The sequence below is a fragment of the Monopterus albus genome, unplaced genomic scaffold (assembly GCF_001952655.1).
Source record: "Monopterus albus unplaced genomic scaffold, M_albus_1.0 scaffold206.1, whole genome shotgun sequence".
In the NCBI taxonomy this organism is placed as follows: Eukaryota; Metazoa; Chordata; class Actinopteri; order Synbranchiformes; family Synbranchidae; genus Monopterus; species Monopterus albus.
In genome coordinates, this window is record NW_018128086.1 from 834,012 (window position 1) to 854,732 (window position 20,721).

General features: G+C 44.1%; 1 protein-coding gene across 1 annotated transcript in view; it reads right to left on the minus strand.

The window, feature by feature from the left end:
• Window positions 1-20,721, minus strand: part of macf1a (microtubule actin crosslinking factor 1a) — a 192,321-nt gene that overhangs the window by 168,849 nt on the left and 2,751 nt on the right. Inside the window, 1 exon segment of the mRNA XM_020618510.1 lies at window positions 17,146-17,380. Coding sequence (XP_020474166.1) covers window positions 17,146-17,368 — 223 coding nt within the window. The 5' untranslated portion in view covers window positions 17,369-17,380.

Consider the following 20,721-nt stretch of genomic DNA (forward strand, 5'->3'; position numbering starts at 1 on the left):
AGAGTGTAACAGTAAATGTAATTCTTTGTAACAATTCTTTCTGCTTTCCTGTGCTGTGAAATGTCTGTTTCCTTTGTGTGTCCAACCACCAAGCCATGTCTGTGTACCTGCCCATCTTCAGTGTGAGACCCAGGGTCCCACAGCGAGGGCGCAGTCAGCTGAGAGTCACCGGCTGCAGGAACTGGAGCACATTAACAGTCACCCTGCCTCTCGCACAGTCACAGGCCGGGGTCGACGCTGGCGGCTACTCAGCAAATCCTTTCATGTCACGGGAATTAAGTACAGAACACACATCCACTCGGATGGGACTGACAGGTCACACAGTTATTAGGTTAAAAAAAAAAAGCATGCCTGTCCTCTTCAAAACAACATCCACGTCTTTGCTGAGAGGCAGGATACACCCGGAGGAAACCCACACATGCAGAGAAAAGCCCCGGTCAGCCGCCAGTCACGGACCTGGAACCTTCATGTTCTCTAAAGGTCAAAAACTATTTCTCACAGTGGGGTGGGCAAATAAAAATGGGAGAGAAAGCAAACGATTACAGGAGAGAGAGGATTCAGAATCCCCTTTAGATATACGACTCCCTTCAGTGTACAGAGCTGTGCATGTGTGTGTGTGCGTTCACCCCATTGCAGCACAGTGCGCAATCAATGCTCGTTGTACACTCACCACTGTCTTCTGTTGATTTTAGAACAGCATCATGATTAATTCATTAAGCATTTCTCTCCATCTCTCTCCCCGTCTCACTTGATCTTGACAGCTCTATTGCATTTTACACACCCCACAGTAACTTACAGCCTTACAGACACACACACACACAGAGCAGATAGTCAGAGAGATGGCAACTCCATTCAACAAGAATACGTTAATAACCCATCTCAGTTTGAAGACATTGGTGATGTGTAGCATCACAGGTAGTTATTTAAAGTTCTTCACCCACAATGAAACCATCATAACATTACTGCTAAGTACAAGTCATTAGTAAACCTGCCTTTAACGGTACAGTGACATGTGCATCGTGGCTGCCTCACATATCCTGTATTCCATCATCGTGCATGTGTTAACACGGCACATCCACGATATGCAGTTCAGCACATGACCAGTAAGGGTGCGGTCAGCAGCAGCTTTGCATCACCACAACAACGCTGGAAAGCTTTGACGACAAACTCGGAACCTGCCCTGCTGACCTATCGTCTGCAGCATCGCCATCTTCTGTTTTCAGACAACTGAAAGAAGATATACCGTGCAGTTTACAGGCACAGCATATCTTTGTAAATCTGTTTCCTTTCTGGAGCCTTGTTATTAAGTCAAACCAAGGCAGAACTCCAAAGATTCGGCAGAGTGCGCAAACACAAGCACAATGATATCATGCATGTCACTATCTACTGATATTCCTGACCTCATTTTTTATTATTTCAAATGAATGCACACAGAGACACAGCCAGAGATTTTAAGTGCCGACAGAGACGGAGCAAACACCTCTCTGCTGTGTCAGTTCAGACTCCAAGAGCAACACAACCGCCGAGTAACACTGGGGGGAAAAGTTTAAAAGATGTGAGTCAGCAACACAGCATTCACTGTTACAGTCTGTCATGAATACAGGTCCTGTGCACTGCAGAGAGAAGAGGGGGGCACTGTTACTGCACACACAAACACACACATTTACAAACTGCAGCAAATACTTCACACTCACTGTCTGCGGCCTGCTAGGCCATTCACCTCGATTTTCTCTGACACGCACACAATGAAGCTCATTGATTATTTTACTAAAAATCAGCTGGGTGCGGGTTACGTAAGAACTCTGAGGGCTAAAGAGTGGAGAACTGCAGTAAACTGGGCATCACAGTGGCAGATTTAATGCGGAGAATACACAGGGATCTTGTTTTGACACTGTAGTATTTGTCCTTTCAGCTGTTACACATACAGCAGCTGTATCTCTACATTCTGTGGACGTGTCTGATACTATTACAGTGAGCATTAAACATTTCTCTGCATTTGTGATTTTGGTAACTTAAACCAAAACTTTGTCCTGTACATCATGTTGTTTCTGCTAATGATCTGACTGTTCCAGATGTTTCTGGTGCTGAATTTAATATTCTCAACCTAATTTACATCTTTCAATGTTCAACGTATCTCAACTGTAGTATGTGTCTCGTTATTTCTGCTTTGTGGGTTTTCCTATTTCTCTGATGCCAGTTTTCAGTGCGTTCCCCAGCAGAGCCTCGAGCTCTGGAGCATCTGATTTCCCCGAAGGTTTCCCCCCTTCTTTCCCTCTCAGTGCAGGCTTTCTAGCTCGGTCAGCATCTGATTTCCCCTGCCGCAGCTCTGACAGCGTTTGGTTTTCCTGCCGACACAGTCAGGTGCTGCTGGAGAATGTGACTAAACAGGAAGCAGTGCGGGAAAGCTGAGAAAGCAGGGAGAGGAGTGGGAGGAGGCAGAGTGAAAGAACCAGGAGATAATGATATGAACAAGTCAGAATGTGAGGAGGAGGGTGAAGGCAAAAAAAAAAATAAAAAAAAAAAATCAATCAATAGAGAGAAGGAAAAGAGAGTCATGACAGGGAACAAAGAGAGATGGGCAAATGAAACAGCAACAGTGGCATCATTACTATGGAAATGAAAAACTGAATACAACTCAGGGGTTAGCAATTTAAGACCTTTCTCTTTGAAGCAGCAACCGTGGAGCCACTCTGCAGTTATGTGACTGTAGATGACAAATACTGACAAAGGTTTGACCAGGGTGTGACCTGAGAGAGAGAGAGAGACAGTGCTGGGTGTGTGAGAGAAATGAGAGAGGAGAGATCTGGGAGGAGAGGGGAGGCGGTGTTCTTAGGGGCAGAGCAGGAGCAAGGAAAGTAGGAAGGGAAGAACTAGGCCATGTGAAAGAATCCAGATGCAATGATCCAACTCTGGGTCCGACCAACTGTCTCTGTCCTCTCCTGACACCCGCCTTCATCTCCTGCACGCTGTGGTAACATCTTTTACATTTCTCTGACATTCGGTTAACTTCTATTCTACGGTCTGTCTCCTTCTACTCCCCAGCCCACTTCCTCTCCTGAGACTACTCCATCGCTATATTTTTAGCTCCTCCTCCATCTCTTCATCCTCTCCCTCTTCACTAACTTTCCCTTTATCTCCTCCGGTGTCACTTGTGCAATAACCAGTTGTGAAGTAAAGAATCATCTTGCACACTTCGCCCGCCACCTAATCTCTGGGTTTTGAGGTCACATTAGTCCAGAAGCAGGACTTCTCACAGGCAGAGGCACAAAGACAGACAGGCTAAGCTAAAGATGGCACATTCAAAGCAGCGACAGATAAACCGATATAAGGCTCAGGAGGAGCACAGGTGCCCTTTGTATGTCCACGGCGTGTGGTGAATCAGAGGCAGGTACAAACACAGAGCTGGAAGGACAGGAGGAGCAGGCCTGCCACTTCCTGTAGCCCTTGAAAATATGAGATGTCAGCAAACACTTTCTGATGCTCGGTCAACTTCCTGTGTCTCTTTCTAGGTCACTGGCCTCAGTGTGCGCGTGTCCGTGTAGGGGATTGACACATAAACACATTACAAGACCTGGAAGCACTACATTAAGGCTTTGTTTAACATTTATTTGTGTAAGAGTTTTAACCGTTTTAACAACAGAACTTTGAGCAAAAACTGAGCTGACAAAAAATTTGCTATACTGTGAAATTGTGATATTAGAAAGGTAACACCAGGCACACTGCTGATCAATCAATAAATCAGACAGAAAAATAATCAGCAAATAACAGACTTGATCACTTTTCAAGCAAAAGGAACACACATTCACTGGTAAACATACAGATTTTCTACTTTCCTCTATTTTATTTGCCTGTGAATTGAATAATCTTGGAAGCTGGACTAGAACCAGTCAGACAAAGTTAGTCATTTGAATGTGTCACCTTGGACGGCGTTTTCTACATGAAACAATTAACAAAGACAATCTGTTCTTCTAATGAAAGTCACAGTCCTTTGCAGCAGATTCTGAGCTTGTTTGGATGCTAATCTGCTATTTTACTTGAGCTGATGCCCAATTGTAGATTTTGTGAGAGTACCATTATTTTAATAGCTCAGCTGTGTCTGTCAGCAGTGTTACTGGTGTGTGTGTGTGTGTGTGTGTGAATGTCAGTGCTGATTTATATTAGAAGAGTACGTGTGTGTGACCCTATGTGTGACTTTCAACTAGCACAGTAAAACATTAATCCTGGTGGGCAGACAAAGCCAGAGTGTTTTCTTTGCTTCACCACCACCAGCTTATAAGGTCAACACACACGGACACACAGTCACGGGGGCAGCAGGAGGACTGATCGGCGCTGCCACTAGACTGATGAGCTAGAGGTGTTATACAGAGAGAACAATGCTAACGACACAACACATACACTCAGCACTGGATACAGACGACTCAGTTTGCCCAAAGCATGGAGTTTATCCAGACTAAAAATAAAGGCAAAAACAAACAGGACAAAATTACTGTACTGCACAACCTGTGAAAGGTTTTAGCACACCCTCATTTTTCTGTCTTTACTAACAAGTAAGCTGTCCAAGTGCAGTAACTAAACCTAGAATGGTACAAGCAACAGATTAACTTCCATCTTGTCTGCAGCAGTAAATGAACTCCAACACGTGTCCCAACTTTACAACAACAAAATCTATCTGTACAAAGGCAGTGGTGGACAAGTCTGTTTCTGCACCCTCTAAACCTGTATTTGGGGAAAAAGGTCATTAACAAAGGAAGTCAGAGCTTTCCAGAGTTTCATCCTGTAACAGGATAAAGAGCCAAAACCACCTCCAGGCTGTGTAGAAGGAAACAACAGAACGGTCAGCTTCACGTGATGGACTGGCAGCACGGTGTCCAGACGAAGAGTGAAAGCAAAGCAGCTTACAAGTGCAACACAACTTCTGCAACAGCACTATCTGTCCCAGCTATGTTTGACTGCAGTGGTAGAAACAATGACACAGGTGTGTTGGGCTGCTGGATTACACTAAAACCAAATGGAAGAACTGAGGTGGTCTAAAGCTTTTGACCGGTGGTGTGCGTGTTGTCTTCTAAATATACACAGTCACCTCAGAACATTTTCTAGTGGCTACATCAGAGGGCAAAGTTCTGACTGTGGGTTTCCGGACCATCTTGTTTTTCTAAATGTCCAATTGTTCCGTTTCCTTCCGAGCTTCCCGCCTTATATTTGGCTGTGACAAGATTTCCAAGTACTAAGGTTTTACATGCTGCGTTTTAATAAACATGGCACCTTTTTAAGCTGTTCTCTAAGTGTTAATATACTTGTCTAATTACTGTTTCTTGCCAGTTGCTACATAACCATAATGGAGCCGAGTAAATGTGTTTGTGTGACTGTTGCTCCACTGTTTTCTTTGTCCAGCCTCAGTGTTTTTCCATATATGACCCTGTCACTACTGCTTTAGACATCCTGTCATTGTTACACAGCACTTAGTTACACACGTGAGCCCACATACACACAAGCAGAAGTACAGACAAACACCCCACCACCCACATGAATGATTTAAGCTGTATCAAATGTCCCCCACTCCGATTTCAGCCGAGCAATGCCGCAAGCAGAACACCAAGTTCACATTTCCCTGTCTGTTCTTCCTGACAACTGCTCCAAGTGACTCACACACAGCTGACAGAGTAATGAAAACACACACATATAGAGGATAGTGGTTTATGAGGTCATGTTCACTGCAGCATAAAAAAATGGCTGAAATTCAGACTCCCAGAGGCGGGACAGGGAGAAAAAGGAAGTGTGATGTAGACAAAATGAGTGAATGACAAGGGCAAACCTGATGTCATGTAAGATGGTAACGTGTGCTCCTGTCGCTATGAGGCTCCAAAGAGCAAAACATGATTAGACAGCGATATACTGCAGCACAAGTCCTACTGTGGTGGAGCGAGGCCAGAGGGGACAGGGCAGCTCCTATAGGGTTACAGCCTCATTATAGCACCGACGAACGAGAGCGAGCTGTGACTGATGTCTAACAGGACACAGAGGTCCACGTCCAAACGTGCAGTCTGCCAGGCCAGGACGTCTTACTGTACCAGAGGGAGCAGAGGTCCTAAGCTAGGACAACGCAGGAACTTGACGAAGGAATTTCAACAAAAGGACACGTACTTACAGACAAAGCCCTGTCCCATTCCTCTATCTGCAGAATATCGTAGGCAGAATCAGTTAAAGGAGTTAACCAACTGACAGATAATGAAGAGATCAGTTAACCACCTTGGATAATCATCTCTCAAGATACAGCTTTGCACAAACACATTCACAAAAAGTTGATATTTTTCTACTTATTTTAATTTCAATTACAGTGTGGTATCTCACACTGGAGACTTGAGGAGCCACAAAAGTTTAAACAAGGTAAACTAATTCACTGCAGCTTGGCTCATGACAAACTACTGCATAAACAACTTTAGGTACAAGACTATACATAGATTGTAGACTAGAGTTTCTGGATATACAGAGAGTAGAACCAGTGAGGTCCTGTCACCTCATGTACTAATCAAACAGCATGGGGTCAGAGTCTAGCTGTGCAAAGTTTTCCAAAACTGTTTCCTATGTATGACTGCACCTGACAAATACAGGCCCAGCAGCAGGTATGCAGTTATCAGCACTGCCACAGCAGGAGCATACTGACCTATGATCAGTCTAGGACCTTCAGTCCACTATGTGTTGACATCTCTAATAGTCCAGCTCTGCTTAAATCAACGAGCTTATGTACCCTTATGTCAAGGGAAGCACCACCTCTAAGGCCTTTTTTTATTTATCAAAGTAAAGCAACTGGGCTCACGGACAGAACTGAACCGTGACTGACAAATGGCACTTTAATGTCGAGGGATCTTTTGCTGCAGAAAGAGAAATGGACCGAAGTAAAGCCATTCTGAATTTACAGCACTCCAGTGTCTGTGTCAGAGAAACGGAGCAGGGGAGACTTAACAGAGCTCCTAACACCTTTGTATTTTAACATTAAACTATTAAGCATCTGTTTTCACCAGCTTGAGTTTGTGAGTGCAATTTTTACATCAAACAACGTCAAAGAAAAGCATTGGAATCTTAATATGCTACCTCATTGTGACCCAATTGAACCTCTGGCTGCAGCCAAAGCAACGAATATTAGGGCCAGAAAGACTTGGGTGTTGTACAGAAGATACCCTGAATACATCTGCATATTTTGGCTCCGCTGTGGCCGATACTATTCACAGCCACATGTTATCACTTTGATTCAAAAGAAAGCTGATTCCATGGCCTGCAAATTACAAGAGCAGGTTTTCATAGCGAAGATGCTACAAACCGTCACTGAGACCATCTTACAAAGCCATTATTCCTCTTAAGATCAGTTGTACTGATACTTGATGTTTTAGGAATAAAGAACATGAATGACCTCTTATCGCAGGTTGTCTTTCTCCACCTGTCACACACACACACACACACACGTATGTAAACAATTGCCAGCAACACATGCAGGCTTCATCCTAAACCCTGAGGAGTTTAGTTTCATTCTAATAATCAATAATTCAAAACCACCTCCTTTTCATCAGCTCCAGCATCACAGATGTGACCCGAGTCTATTGGCCGTCCACACAGCCACCATCTCCCATGCACACAAACACACAGGGGGCACTCTCCACCACCCCATCCCTCCCTACCATAGCCCATTTCAGTAGACACATTCATTTTTAAAGCACCCCTGTCACTATGAATATACAAAAGCAAGTCTCAGTGCTGGTGGTAACACCACCGCTGCAGGGGACAACACCACCAGACACACACACACACACACACACAGATCAGCGGTAGCCCACCACTCAGGCTGAGCAAGTCTGTTTTGTCATTTTACAGCATTTTCAAAGCCCATCAGAGATAAAGCAACCTTTCAGGTGAGCAGCTTTGATATTTACAGGACAAACACAAGGCGAATCATGAGGCCATGTGGGGAATATTCCCTGACACCAGAGGGCAGGGTGGGGGTGGGGGTGCTTCATAAAAGTGCTTCCTTTGGGGTGTCAAGTGATTACAAGGGAGTCAGCACATGCAATTTGCCCAGTGCAATACAGAGGGCCAAAATGTGTCAAGACCTGCTTCGTTTATCCAAGATACCAACAATGAAACAATCCAGATTATGAAACTGGCATGCTGGGCTGGCTGGCTGCCCAAGATCATCTTACACTTTCAGACACGCTCTGTGCCTTTCACCACTGACAAAAAAAGCACAGAAACATTCCTGTAATATTCTGAGGAACTTGTGACTTTTTCTTAATAGCAACCGAAAGTTAAGTCACCTCATCCCGTGATATCTGGACATGATTTAAGGTTATTTTTATTATTGTTAGCTAATATATGTCAAATTTAACTGTAGAATCGGTGTTGTAATTTACAACACTACCTTTATATCTCTCCAGCACATCTTCGTAGGCCTGGGCGAACTCCTTTTCCTGGGAGTGGGTTGTCGGCAGCAGACCCGGAACGAACCCGGCCATGGTGACTCTGCTGCCGGCTTGCGAGTAGAGAGGGGTCGGCCTGCAGACTACCGCAGTGACCCGGTCCGCTCTGACTGCCTCTCGGCGTCCAGTTCAACACCGCCTTGGCTGAAACTAGCGCGTTAGATGCATTGGCGCACACCAAAAGCGCCGGTCGCTTACTTCCAAGCTGGGCTTGATAATCCTTTGGGATACTTCCAGGAATAAAAATGACAACAAAAAACTTAAGTGGGTGCGTATTTACGAGAATGTAGGACGTTAAATGTGCGATATCTACTTGAATGAAGGTTAAACGCTATCTATCCATTATCGCTGTCTGCGTCGCGTCGCTCGGTGTGTTGTCTCCGACCAGTCCCTCCTTGAATATCGGTTCCCACCCGGCGACTGCTGCTTTTTGTACCTCCTGTGTGTGAGGGAGGGTGTTTATCCTGCACACTCCAGATGACTGTCCGTAAAGGGGGCAGCGTGTCTGTTTACGTCTCCAAATCACCGGAGCTGCAGGCGAAGCTGTATCCGGACTCGGGCTTCCTATCCCAGGCTATGTCGGCGTCCTATGGATCCGAGGTGAGCCGCCCAGATGCTTCCCAGTCGTAATGGCCGCTTTTATCCGAGGCACTACGGTCTCTGCCTCTGTGTGAGTGTCTATATGCGCCTTTCTCTCTCTCTCTTCTGCTTAGATTTTCCGGCGGTTCTTCCTGCAAGAGCTGTCTTCCATCCGTCTCTGCCGGCCACGCCAGGAACCTCTGCCACAGGAATTTCAATGGCCGGCAGGGAAGAGCTAGCCAGCTTACTTGGCAGTCGGTGGAAAGTGGAGCGGGAGCGCCACCACATGGTGGCCGCGGCCCAGTGACAGCCAACCACCAAAACCCTGAGCAAGCCAAAGACTGTACCATTGTTTTCTACAGTGCCAGACATTAAAGTAGTACACCAAAGCAAAACATCCACAAGGAGATCCAAGACCTCCTTAAAAAGACGCATGAAAAGGGTTTGGGGCCTTTTACGCACAGGCGCATTTTCTCATAACGCGTCTACACCTATAGGAGATTTGTATAGTCTCTGATCGGCTGTCCAGCACGTTGTTATCCTTCTGACTTCAGAAACTTGAAGAAGAGAAGTCATGCCTAGGAGGGCTGAAGTTCAGGGGTTGTCAAAACTTTACTGTGACACTTTGTTGGTGTTTCATTTGTCATCCATCTGCATCTGTCCTACCAGTAGAATGTGCTGAGGCCTGTCCTCCCATAGCAGAACTCCACCACCCAGTGGCACATAAACCAGCATGTAAGATTTTAAACTGCACTAGTGAACCACTAACAATTGTTCCATCCAGTTCAGATGGTTACCAGGTTTAAGATTAATTTTGCAATGTGAAGAGCAACAGCAAGTTGCTAAAAATAAGCAAATGGTAAAACTCATTCCATAAACAGTATGAGCTCAGTTTCACTTTTATGGAAAATACAATGATTACAACAGACCAATGAATTTTCACATGATAACAGGGGTCTAAACATGTGTAATTCTGTCACTCTGAGTGGGTGCCCACTTTGCTTATGCTGGGGCAGTTTACACAGGATCACCACTCAACAGTATTTTAGAAAGGTTTTGATTGAATGAATGGAGCACACCGCCATCTAAAAGCCAACTTAAACTGTATGAGAGAGGGTGGCGTCCAAATATTTAGACTATTTCAAAACCTTAAAATATATTAGTCTTTACAATACATTTTACCATCTTGGATCCAGTACGAGTGGAAAAAGAAAAGCAATCACAGACCCATTTAGAAACATTTCATGTCAGGAAAATCAAGTAAAATAAATGTAGTCACTTCAAAAATGTGCTGCCACAAGAAAAGCTTTGTTTGACTCCAGCGCAGATTATCTCAGCATGCGATCGCCCTGAGGTCAAAGCCCAAGGCAGCCTGATTAGACTAGTCTAGAGATTGTCATTTATAGCCCCATAAAGATGACCTTAAAGTGAATGTCACACAATGTCAGGCTCATCCAGCCTCTAGCAGAAATACCTTACATTTCTTTAGATGGACAACAGATGAGGAAGAGCAGAAGACATCAAGAGCTGAGGCAGATGTGGATTTCTGTTAGACTGAAGTCAATAGTGGATCGAATATGTTTGTATTCATATGTCTTTGCATGCATACATCATCTTTCAAGTGTGCAGGTTAGCTGTGTGTCATCAGCTTCCAGACAAACACACAGAACACAATCTGCTCGTGTAACAAGACAAAACAGAAGGGCAAAAGAAATAAACATGACAGCACATACTGGATTTATCACATTGTGCATTCAAGGACTGAGAAAACATCCATATATCATACCCTTCCCCCTCCCACTTCCTGTTGGTACTGAATCACAATCGTAACACATCACACATTAGCAATGCTAACACAAGAAGCTAACAGCCTCTACGCTGCAGCAATCTGACATATTGCTTTGCAGCACAAAACAAGGTAACAGATGAAAAAACACATCCGGTGTGTTTATCATCGTCTGTGGAAACGAGAAAACCTTTAACTTGAGAATCACAAATTTCTTTATGCAATAGAAAAGACTGTTAAGTGAAATATCTTCAAGAATAGCAATGGTGTGATTTAGACACTTCCACAAGGCACTGGGCGAGAGGCGGGGTGCACCCTGGAAGGGTCACCAGTCTATCACAGGGCTGACACACTCACACGCCATTTAGACTCACCAGTCAACCTTCATGTCTCTGGACTGTGGGAGGAGGCTGGAGTACCTGAAAGAGACCCACCCAGGAACAAGGAGAACATGCAGACCCCACACAGAAAGGTCAGACAAGGTGTGACCCTGGGACCTTCTTGCTGTGAGGTGACAGTGCTAGCCACTTCACCACCATGACATCCTCAATATAAACATGTAACATAAAAATACATTACAGACTGAAGCATTTAAAATCTTTTACTAGTTAGAAGCACAGAGCCCAACAGGACACAACCCAACACTGCCTGAAACCTTGTATGTCTCCACCTAGTGGAGGACAAACTAAATTACAGTGAACTCTGACTCACACTTGGCTCATGATGTGTTAACGGTAAATGTGGACATAAATAATAACAGCAAAATGTGTGTAAGTGTATTAGTTTGTGATTGTTAAATAAGTGAAGGTGGACAGTCTCACTAAGACAGTCATCTCCTCCTCACCTCCATCTGTCACTCTGTTTTTCTTCCACAGCCAGTTCCCTCTTGCTTGTGTGTACACAAACATATACAGTATGAGTGAATATGAGTGTGTGTGGTTGTGCATCCATGCTGTCATGCAGAGTCCAGCTGCACAATGTGCTCTGTAAGCCAAAAGAGCTTACAGCTCTCAATACAACAGCGTGACCTCAGCAGCAGAGCTCCGGCTACGCCTTCTAAAGTTTAACTGCTCAGAAACAAACTCCTGCACATCACTCACAAACGTGGAACACTTAGGGTGTGTCTAAATACAGCTGAACCTCTGTTACTGTCCCAGATGTTGCTAGAATCACTGCCCAGCTGCAAAACAGCTAAAAAACTTAACAAAATCTAACATCAAACAATGCAATCTGATTATTCATGCCCATGTTTTTCAATTACAGTCTAACAATGCAGCTCAGTGCCCTAAAGAACCAGGAGAGAGCAGGAGCCCTGAATCAGATCTATTGTGAGATATGAGAGATTTGGATTAGTGCGTTATTTGGTCTAATTTTAGATCATTCTTTGTAGAGAACATCTGAAAACAACTGCAACTACAGCTCAAAAGGCCAGTGTACTAGTAGTTAAAACATCAACAACAGCCTCAGAATGGATGTCAAGAATCAATGTGACACCCACAGTCCAATAAATCAACATGTAAACAAAGCTGAAGATCGTGGTGGAGGTCACCGCCAAGGTGTCCTGAAGCTGTTCTGGCACGTTGTGGCCCATCACCTACTGAGAATGTCAGGTTGTCCTTTAATCTGTCACCCGTCTGCAACTTTCTTTACACCAATCTTACCTTCTTTTTACTTCCCTTTAGTATTGCCCTGTCTCTTTCCATTTGTCTAGGTCTCTCTCTTTCAACCTCAGCTGCAGTTTACCTCCATGGCTTCGAATTTCTTTTTATTTCTCAAACTCAGTTCAATCCCAACTCTTCTTTCTTACCCTTGTCTTCAGCCAAAAGTCATCTTTCTTTTCCTCTCTTATTTGAACCTTGCCCTCTTTTTCCTCCACCACCTCTTCTGTATCCCCTTCACCTCCTCCCCCTCTCGTCCTCTGACTCTATTTCTGTCTCCTCTCTTCATTACTTTTTAAACTGACTCAGTTATTCACTCCTCTCTTGCTCTCTTCTCCTTTACAAACTTATTCCTCCTCTTTTCTCCTGCTCCAAATTAAAATTCCGACACTCTCTGCCTTTCGCTATTTGTTTTGGCCCCCTTTTATATCTAGTGTCAGTCTCTCACCCCCTCCGCCATTGCTTCTGATCGCCTTATATAACCATGGAAACAGAGGAGACCGCATTGCCATGGCAACAGGGGACTAGCCTGGGCGTTGGGCCTAGGCTTCCTTTCAGCTGCCTGTAGAGAAGGAAACATGGAATGGAGAGCAGCAGGCGGCACGGCGGACACCTAAGTTACATGCAGGCACAGACATCTGGGGTCCTGATGTTCATGTGCATAAATTATCACTGCCGCAGTCACACACACAGATATAGCTAATCTTTTTAATTAAGCCAATTAAGCACAAGTTGTTAAATGGCCAACACCATTTACAGTGGGTACAGAAAGTGTTCAGACCCCCTTAAATTTTTCACTCTTTGTTATATTGCAGCCATATGCTAAAATCATTTAAGTTCATTTTTTTCCTCAATGTACACACAGCACCCCATATTGACAGAAAAACACAGAATTTTTGACATTTTTGCAGATTTATTAAAAAATCAAAGGAACTGCCTGAAGAGCTCAGAGACAGAATTGTGGCAAGGCACAGATCTGGCCAAGGTTACAAAAAAAATTTCTGCTGCACTTAAGGTTCCTAAGAGCACAGTGGCCTCCATAATCCTTAAATGGAAGACGTTTGGGACGACCAGAACCCTTCCTAGAGCTGGCCGTCCGGCCAAACTGAGCTATCGGGGGAGAAGAGCCTTGGTGAGAGAGGTACAGAAGAACCCAAAGATGACTGTGGCTGAGCTCCAGAGATGCAGTCGGGAGATGGGAGAAAGTTGTAGAAAGTCAACCCTCACTGCAGCCCTCCACCAGTCGGGGGCTTTATGGCAGAGTGGCCCGACGGAAGCCTCTCCTCAGTGCAAGACACATGAAAGCCCGCATGGAGTTTGCTAAAAAACACCTGAAGGACTCCAAGATGGTGAGAAATAAGATTCTCTGGTCTGATGAGACCAAGATAGAACTTTTTGGCCTTAATTCTAAGCGGTATGTGTGGAGAAAACCAGGCACTGCTCATCACCTGTCCAATACAGTCCCAACAGTGAAGCATGGTGGTGGCAGCCTCATGCTATGGGGGTGTTTTTCAGCTGCAGGGACCGGACGACTGGTTGCAATCGAGGGAAGGATGAATGTGGCCAAGTACAGGGATATCCTGGACGAAAACCTTCTCCAGAGTGCTCAGGACCTCAGACTGGGCCGAAGGTTCACCTTCCAACGAGACAATGACCCTAAGCACACAGCTAAAATAACGAAGGAGTGGCTTCACAACAACTCTGTGACTGTTCTTGAATGGTCCCGCCAGAGCCCTGACTTAAACCCCATTGAGCATCTCTGGAGAGACCTGAAAATGGCTGTCCACCAACGTTTACCATCCAACCTGACAGCACTGGAGAGGATCTGCAAGGAGGAATGGCAGAGGATCCCCAAATGCAGGTGTGAAAACTTGTTGCATCATTCCCAAAAAGACTCATGGCTGTATTAGCTCCAAAGGGTGCTTCTACTAAATACTGAGCAAAGGGTCTGAATACTTATGACCATGTGATATTTCAGTTTTTCTTTTTTAATAAATCTGCAAAAATGTCAAAAATTCTGTGTTTTTCTGTCAATATGGGGTGCTGTGTGTACATTAATGAGGAAAAAAATGAACTTAAATGATTTTAGCATATGGCTGCAATATAACAAAGAGTGAAAAATTTAAGGGGGTCTAAATACTTTCCGTACCCACTGTATATACCGAAGTCTAAAACATTTCACTGTGCTTTATGTTTAACATCTCTGCCTACAGTTCATGTATCTGGAGGGAAGAGTCTCACTACTGGTGACAAATATACTTGTCATGACTCAAACGCCCGGCACTGCAGTGCATTCAGGTGGAGTTTCAATTTGTCTTTCAACATTACATTGTGTGTTCAGTTTGGCGCAGTGGTTTGACTGTCACCTCACAGCAGGAAGGCTGCAGATTTGAACATCGTAGCTGACTGGGACCTTTCCATGTGGATTTGCATGTTCTCCACGTGCCTGTGTGGGTTTGCTTCTTCTCTGAATTTGAAAATGCATTTGTGAACACAACAGAGTGCTCACTAATCTTCATGCACATTCATTGGTTGCACACATTTGTGACCAGTATTGAGACTAAATTCTCTCCATAGCTACACTGAGGGCTCGCTCTTAATTAGTAATTCAGAAGGTGAATCCTGAAACTCTGGCTCACAGGAACACTGGCATTCGTGCCCAGCGGGCAGGCACAGCCGTCTCAATAGCAGAGTCCAGTCAGGACTGCAGCGGCTCTCTTCAGCCTCTCCAGTGTAAATTGAAAACATCTCTTCACAAAGCTCCCAGTGTTTCCACTGTCTGGTAGCAAAGCAGCATTCCCTCCTCTTGCATGAATCTAAGGACTTTCTGTAATAAACATTTCCTCTGTTACTGGCCTCATAGTGAGCGTTCTAATCGGTAATCAATAAACCTTTTTTACTATAACACACGTTCTGGATATTGTAGGTGATCTGTAACCTGTGTGGCCTTGATGCCTGACTGAGCTCTGGACACTCCTGGGATGTTACCAGAAACGTGAGCTTGTATGAAAAGAGACACAAGAGGATTTAAGATTCCTAAGTGCTAAGAGAGAAGTGGCATGGGGGCTCATTGCGCCCTCAAAAATTACATCAAACCTAGATCTTCATTTCTCTAAGGCTTAAACCCCAAAAACATTTGTGGGAAAAAGCATAACAAACCAGAGAGGAGGCATGTAACTGTTCCAATTTGAAGTAATGAGTAGCTTTGTAAGCGAGGGTGCCGCTCATTGCTCTTATTTTAGGAAGGCGTGCTTATTAATGATGTCAGTCGTACTGACTCTACACAGCAGAAGCTTTCAGAAATCTTTACAAGTGGAGACTGGTGATGTCTGTGTTTAAACCCCTGGTGGTTTGTGGCAGTGCCAGAGTCAACTCGGCCACTACCTGCTGCCGTCACAACCAAATGCTCTCCACACAAACATGCCTGACTCGCTGACTCAGCCTAAAGCTGCTGCCAGGAAAAATCCCCATCTGTCTTTTCTAATATCTGCAGATAATGTTCAAATGTTCTTTTCTTGCCCCTTTCAGACCTGTTGTCTGTTTTGTTCGTGTCTAACCCAACTTGCAAACAAACTCTGAATTTCCACTACACGGCATTTAAAAAAAACTTCCAGTTGCACTAAGATCCTCCTGTCTGCGAGTGGCCATGGCAGAAGAATTCAAATGTATATATAAACATGTATGCACGGTACAATTCAACCAAAATTTGATCTGCCGACACTCCTCACTGGTTGTGCAAAAAAAGACCATTTGCTTTTAGCATTTCTGCTTTTAAAAAATTCTTATTTATCCTCCCTCGGATCAGGACAGTTATAATGTAGAAATGTTTTGTGCTGAGACATTACTGTGTGTATGTTTTGATCATCACCAATAAAAAAAAAAACTACAGGACAGTAAAGCGATGCCAGCCGTCTTTAACCAGACTCGAGCACTGATTCCACATCTCAGCTCAGGTCTGGGTTTAATTAGTCTTATGCTGGATGAAAAGCTGATGTCAGCTAATTTACCCTGTTAATGTTTTCCATCTCCCTGTTCTCACCAATTCAAATTACTTGCAGAAGTCACTTTTAAGAAGTAGTGGAGCCATTTCAAACACATTGTTCGGAGTCAGTTTTGGAGTTTATGAATGCCACCACAAGAGTCCAGGCTCCGATTCTGCAGTAACATAAAAAGTTAAGTGTAGTGACTTTTATTCAACACTTTACTTACAAGCTATGTTTTTGTTTGTTCAGGTTATTTTTTTATGTTCACTTTTCTGCAGTTGTTCAGCTTGGCTTTTTAAGAGATACATGTGAATGTCAGTTTCTGTACACACAGACTGTCTCCCTCCCCATGATCTCTGCAGTGGCATCTCCAATGAGGGAACTTTAACACAAGTTGTTCTGCTTGGCTCCTTCAGTTTCCACCTCCACATCTGCTTGACAGACTGACATGTAACTCCCTATCTCCATTTTGCACCGGGCGTCTACTGTAGTGACACCACTTCACATCCATACTGGTCCACACAGTCACCACAGGAAACTTCCCAGAACAACCACAGCTGTCTGCCTATCAACACCGAGCAGCTGCATCACATGCGCCCTAGCTCAGCAGCACACTGAACGTATCCAAACACAAATGACTACAGGTTACTGCCAGTTTGAGGCTTTGCTCTTACCTGCGACACGGACCACGGCTCTCTCTGCCGGGTCCAGCACCGAGTCCTGGCTCTTCCTCTTCCTCCTCTCATGTTTGGACAGGTTCCATGGCAAAGTGTCTCCTGGCAGCCCCGCATGTCCTGATGAACACGGGGACAACGACCCCCCCGAACGCTCACTACGGAAGGACGGCTCGCTGACGCAGGAGCGCTCACTTAGAGTGTCATCATCCGATGACTCCATCGCAGTTTAGGGCTGCAGGGAGGAGAAGGATGAGGAAGAGGAAGGAGAGAGCAATGTAAAGCAGTGGAGGAGGGGAAAGAAGCAAGGTCAGAAGGAGGCAGCAGAGAGGGGAGGAGAGAGGGAGAGAGAGTTTTAGACAAAGTGTATAATTTAATACGTGCTTACAGCATGATCACAGGGCTCATGAGTGATGCACAGTAACAGCACGACAGTAATAATGCAGCGATCAGGAGGAGGAGGAGAGAAACAGCTGGGTTCAGTTAGTCATCACGTCTAGACGACAGAGACCCAAACTGAGGCCAGAGAGAGAGCACCGAGGCCCGACTACAGGACCAGAGGTGTGTGGAGTCATGTTAGTCTGTCAGATAATAAACAGATAAAAAGCTCAAAAGTCCTTAAATTTAGTTTGATATACAATAGATGTCTGATTAAACATAACTGATTGTTTTGTAAATAGATATTTTGTTCCATTCCATTACATAAAGTCTCTTAATGTCTCTTTAGTGTGTGTTGGTCTTTTATAAACTATTTTTCAACCCTGGACCTTAAAGGCACTTATGACTACATCTGTTATTAAAATGCAATTTTTTAAGCTCTTGAAAACATAATTTTGACCTGATTTAAGTTTAAAATGACCAAGTCAAATTCCCTTCAGGTATGAAATTACTCTCATTCTGAACAGGACTGTTGATATGAAAACCAAAACAACTACAGACACTGACAGTTTTACTACAGTCAGATCACTTTGCTTATCAGAGAGTTATTGTGTTTGTCTCCTCAAAAACAGTTTGAACCATTTGACAGAAGAGAGAAGTTTGTCTAGAGTTTCTATTTTTAAAGAAGAGTCAATACAGCAGTGAGACAGTAGAAACCTCTCCTCGCCATCTCTCTTTTCTTCTGACCTTTATTTATTATAATGAAGAAAGACAGTCAAGGCAGAAGAGTGTGTGTGTGTGTGTGTGTGTGTGTGTACTCCAGGGGCCCAATGCTCAGATCTCTCCATCACAACATCAATAAATCAATACCTGTAACTTCAGCAGAGAATGAATTGGCTATTATTGGCTCTCACATTACAGCACCACACCTGGGCGGTTCTGCCGTGCACTCATGTCCCAAGTTAGAATCAACCAAAGTGCACCACAACATTTGAAACGTTGTGTTGCCATAAATCACATACACATTTATTATATTACTGTGGAGTATGTTGTAAATCACGCCTGAAACTTGCTTCAGCCTTGTCAACACCTAATAAAACCATCCATCCGGGTTTAAGATTGTGATGAAGGTTGCAAGACAGATTTGTATTTAAAGCAGAAAAAGAGCAGTCTGCTCAGGATGACATGAAAGTAAAAGTCATTAGGAAGACAACCCAGTTTTCATTTCACAAAGCATTTTTAGCCTTTGAATACATGATGATGAAGCTTTAAAAAGGAGGATCCCACTTGTTTCCTCAAAATAAAGTATTTTCAGAATAACAGCCGTTAAATTCAGACAGTGTAGCCTGGGACACCCTAAACCTAACCCTGACATGTCAAAAAACAGTCCAACTTCTGAAAAACTGCTCTCAACAAACAACCAGCTCAGCCCTGACCTGTGTCTGTGAGTCTCCTGCCAGAGAGCCTAACCGCACACTAAGCTGTGGGGCGACCTGAGAGGTGGTCACATGTCAGCAGTGTTTCTGTGTGTGATGTGTGAGCCCAACTCAACGGCTGGGATTTCCATCTGTTCTATGGCTGCCAAAAACCCTCCTCCTCCTCTCTCTCCTGGCAAAGCCCCACTTCCTGGATCCCTGTCTCTATGGAAATGCTGCTAGGAAGAGGTTAAATCCTTCCCAGAAATCACTGTCGTTCTCCAAAATCTGGCTGTGTCTTTCTGTTGGTGTTTCTGTTTCTGTTTCTCTGCTGCTTGCTGACAGCGAGTCAGGGCCACTGGAGCTAACGGTTTTATAAATAGAGCCAGAACTGAAGCTTCAAAGCCGCACCATGTCATTACAGCCCTGCGAGGGCAAAACGAGTCTCTGGAGAAAAAGACACCACCCGCAGAACCACCGGAGAAGTGGTGAGAGAGAGTGAGATCACTTCCTGTCTGATGAGACGCTCACTGAGGCATTCTGACTGAGTCACACATCACAAACACAAACTATTCCACTAACAGCTCTTTATCAGGACTGCAAGTAATACCTACTTTCATTAATGACCAGTCTTTTTAAGTTTCATTAAAAAAACAAATGAAGTCTGAAAACAGTGAAAAAATCTTATCATAACTTCTGTTGCTCCTCTGGGTGATTTTTATGTCCTTGAAGTGCGGGGTTTATCCAAAAGCTGTCCTAAACCCAAATATAGGTTTTTAATTATAAAAAAATGTGTGAATTTTTATTTTTGCTCAAAAATGCTTTAAAAATACTGATTATTTAAACTACTGGCGATCTGTTGATTAGTTGAATAATCAACCCAGATTTAACTATTCTTCTCTTAGTCTGTTAGAAACTCAGACTAGTTTTAGTTTTGGGATCTGGTTTTAGGATTTTTTTCAGACTCACTATGACAATTATTTTTATCTTCAATATCTATTGTATATTGTTAATTGATGAATCGTTGAATCTAAAATATGGCAGAGAATTGTAAAAAAAAAAGTGCACATAAGCAAGCAAGTGTGCACGAAGTCGTATAAACACACAGGGATCCTTTATAAACATGCCGGGATCTTGGCTCCTGCCGCCTCCTTTGACAGAACACAACGGCTGAATCAGGCTGGATGCCTGGACTGGCCTGATTCATAACTCACAACCAGGGTTTACATGGACACAGTCTGCTCCCACAGCTCAGCCCTGTGTGTCTGAATGCGCTGAAACTAAAGAAGAGGAAAAAGAAGTGGCAGGAAACAGACACAGAGAGAATGGCAGAGAAAAATCTAAGCAACAGAGAAAAGAGACTGAGGTAGCAGGACAGAGGAGGAGAAAACCAGATGCTTGTAGAGAACAGCCATAACTGCCAGTGAATATCTCTGTGTTGATCCAGAGCAGCATCCCTGAAAGTTCTTTATCTCACACTCATGACTGGTGCGTATTTATGGCTTGTTCCACCAGTTAATACAAGCGCGCACACAGTAGTAGGTCTTAATTAGCAGCCCCAGCCATGATGAGTAACACACTGACTGAGTAAATGAGTGGCTAGACTCGGCTCCCCCCCACACACAGAAATTTATACACATACATGGACACAAAAAAAGAGTTGCATATATAAACACGCAGAGAGAAAGCAGACTGGCTCATCAACAATACTGTAGCTCACTATTCTGTGTGACTGGATGCAGAGAGGTTTTAAAGTGAGAGTGCAACTGTGAAAAGAAAAACT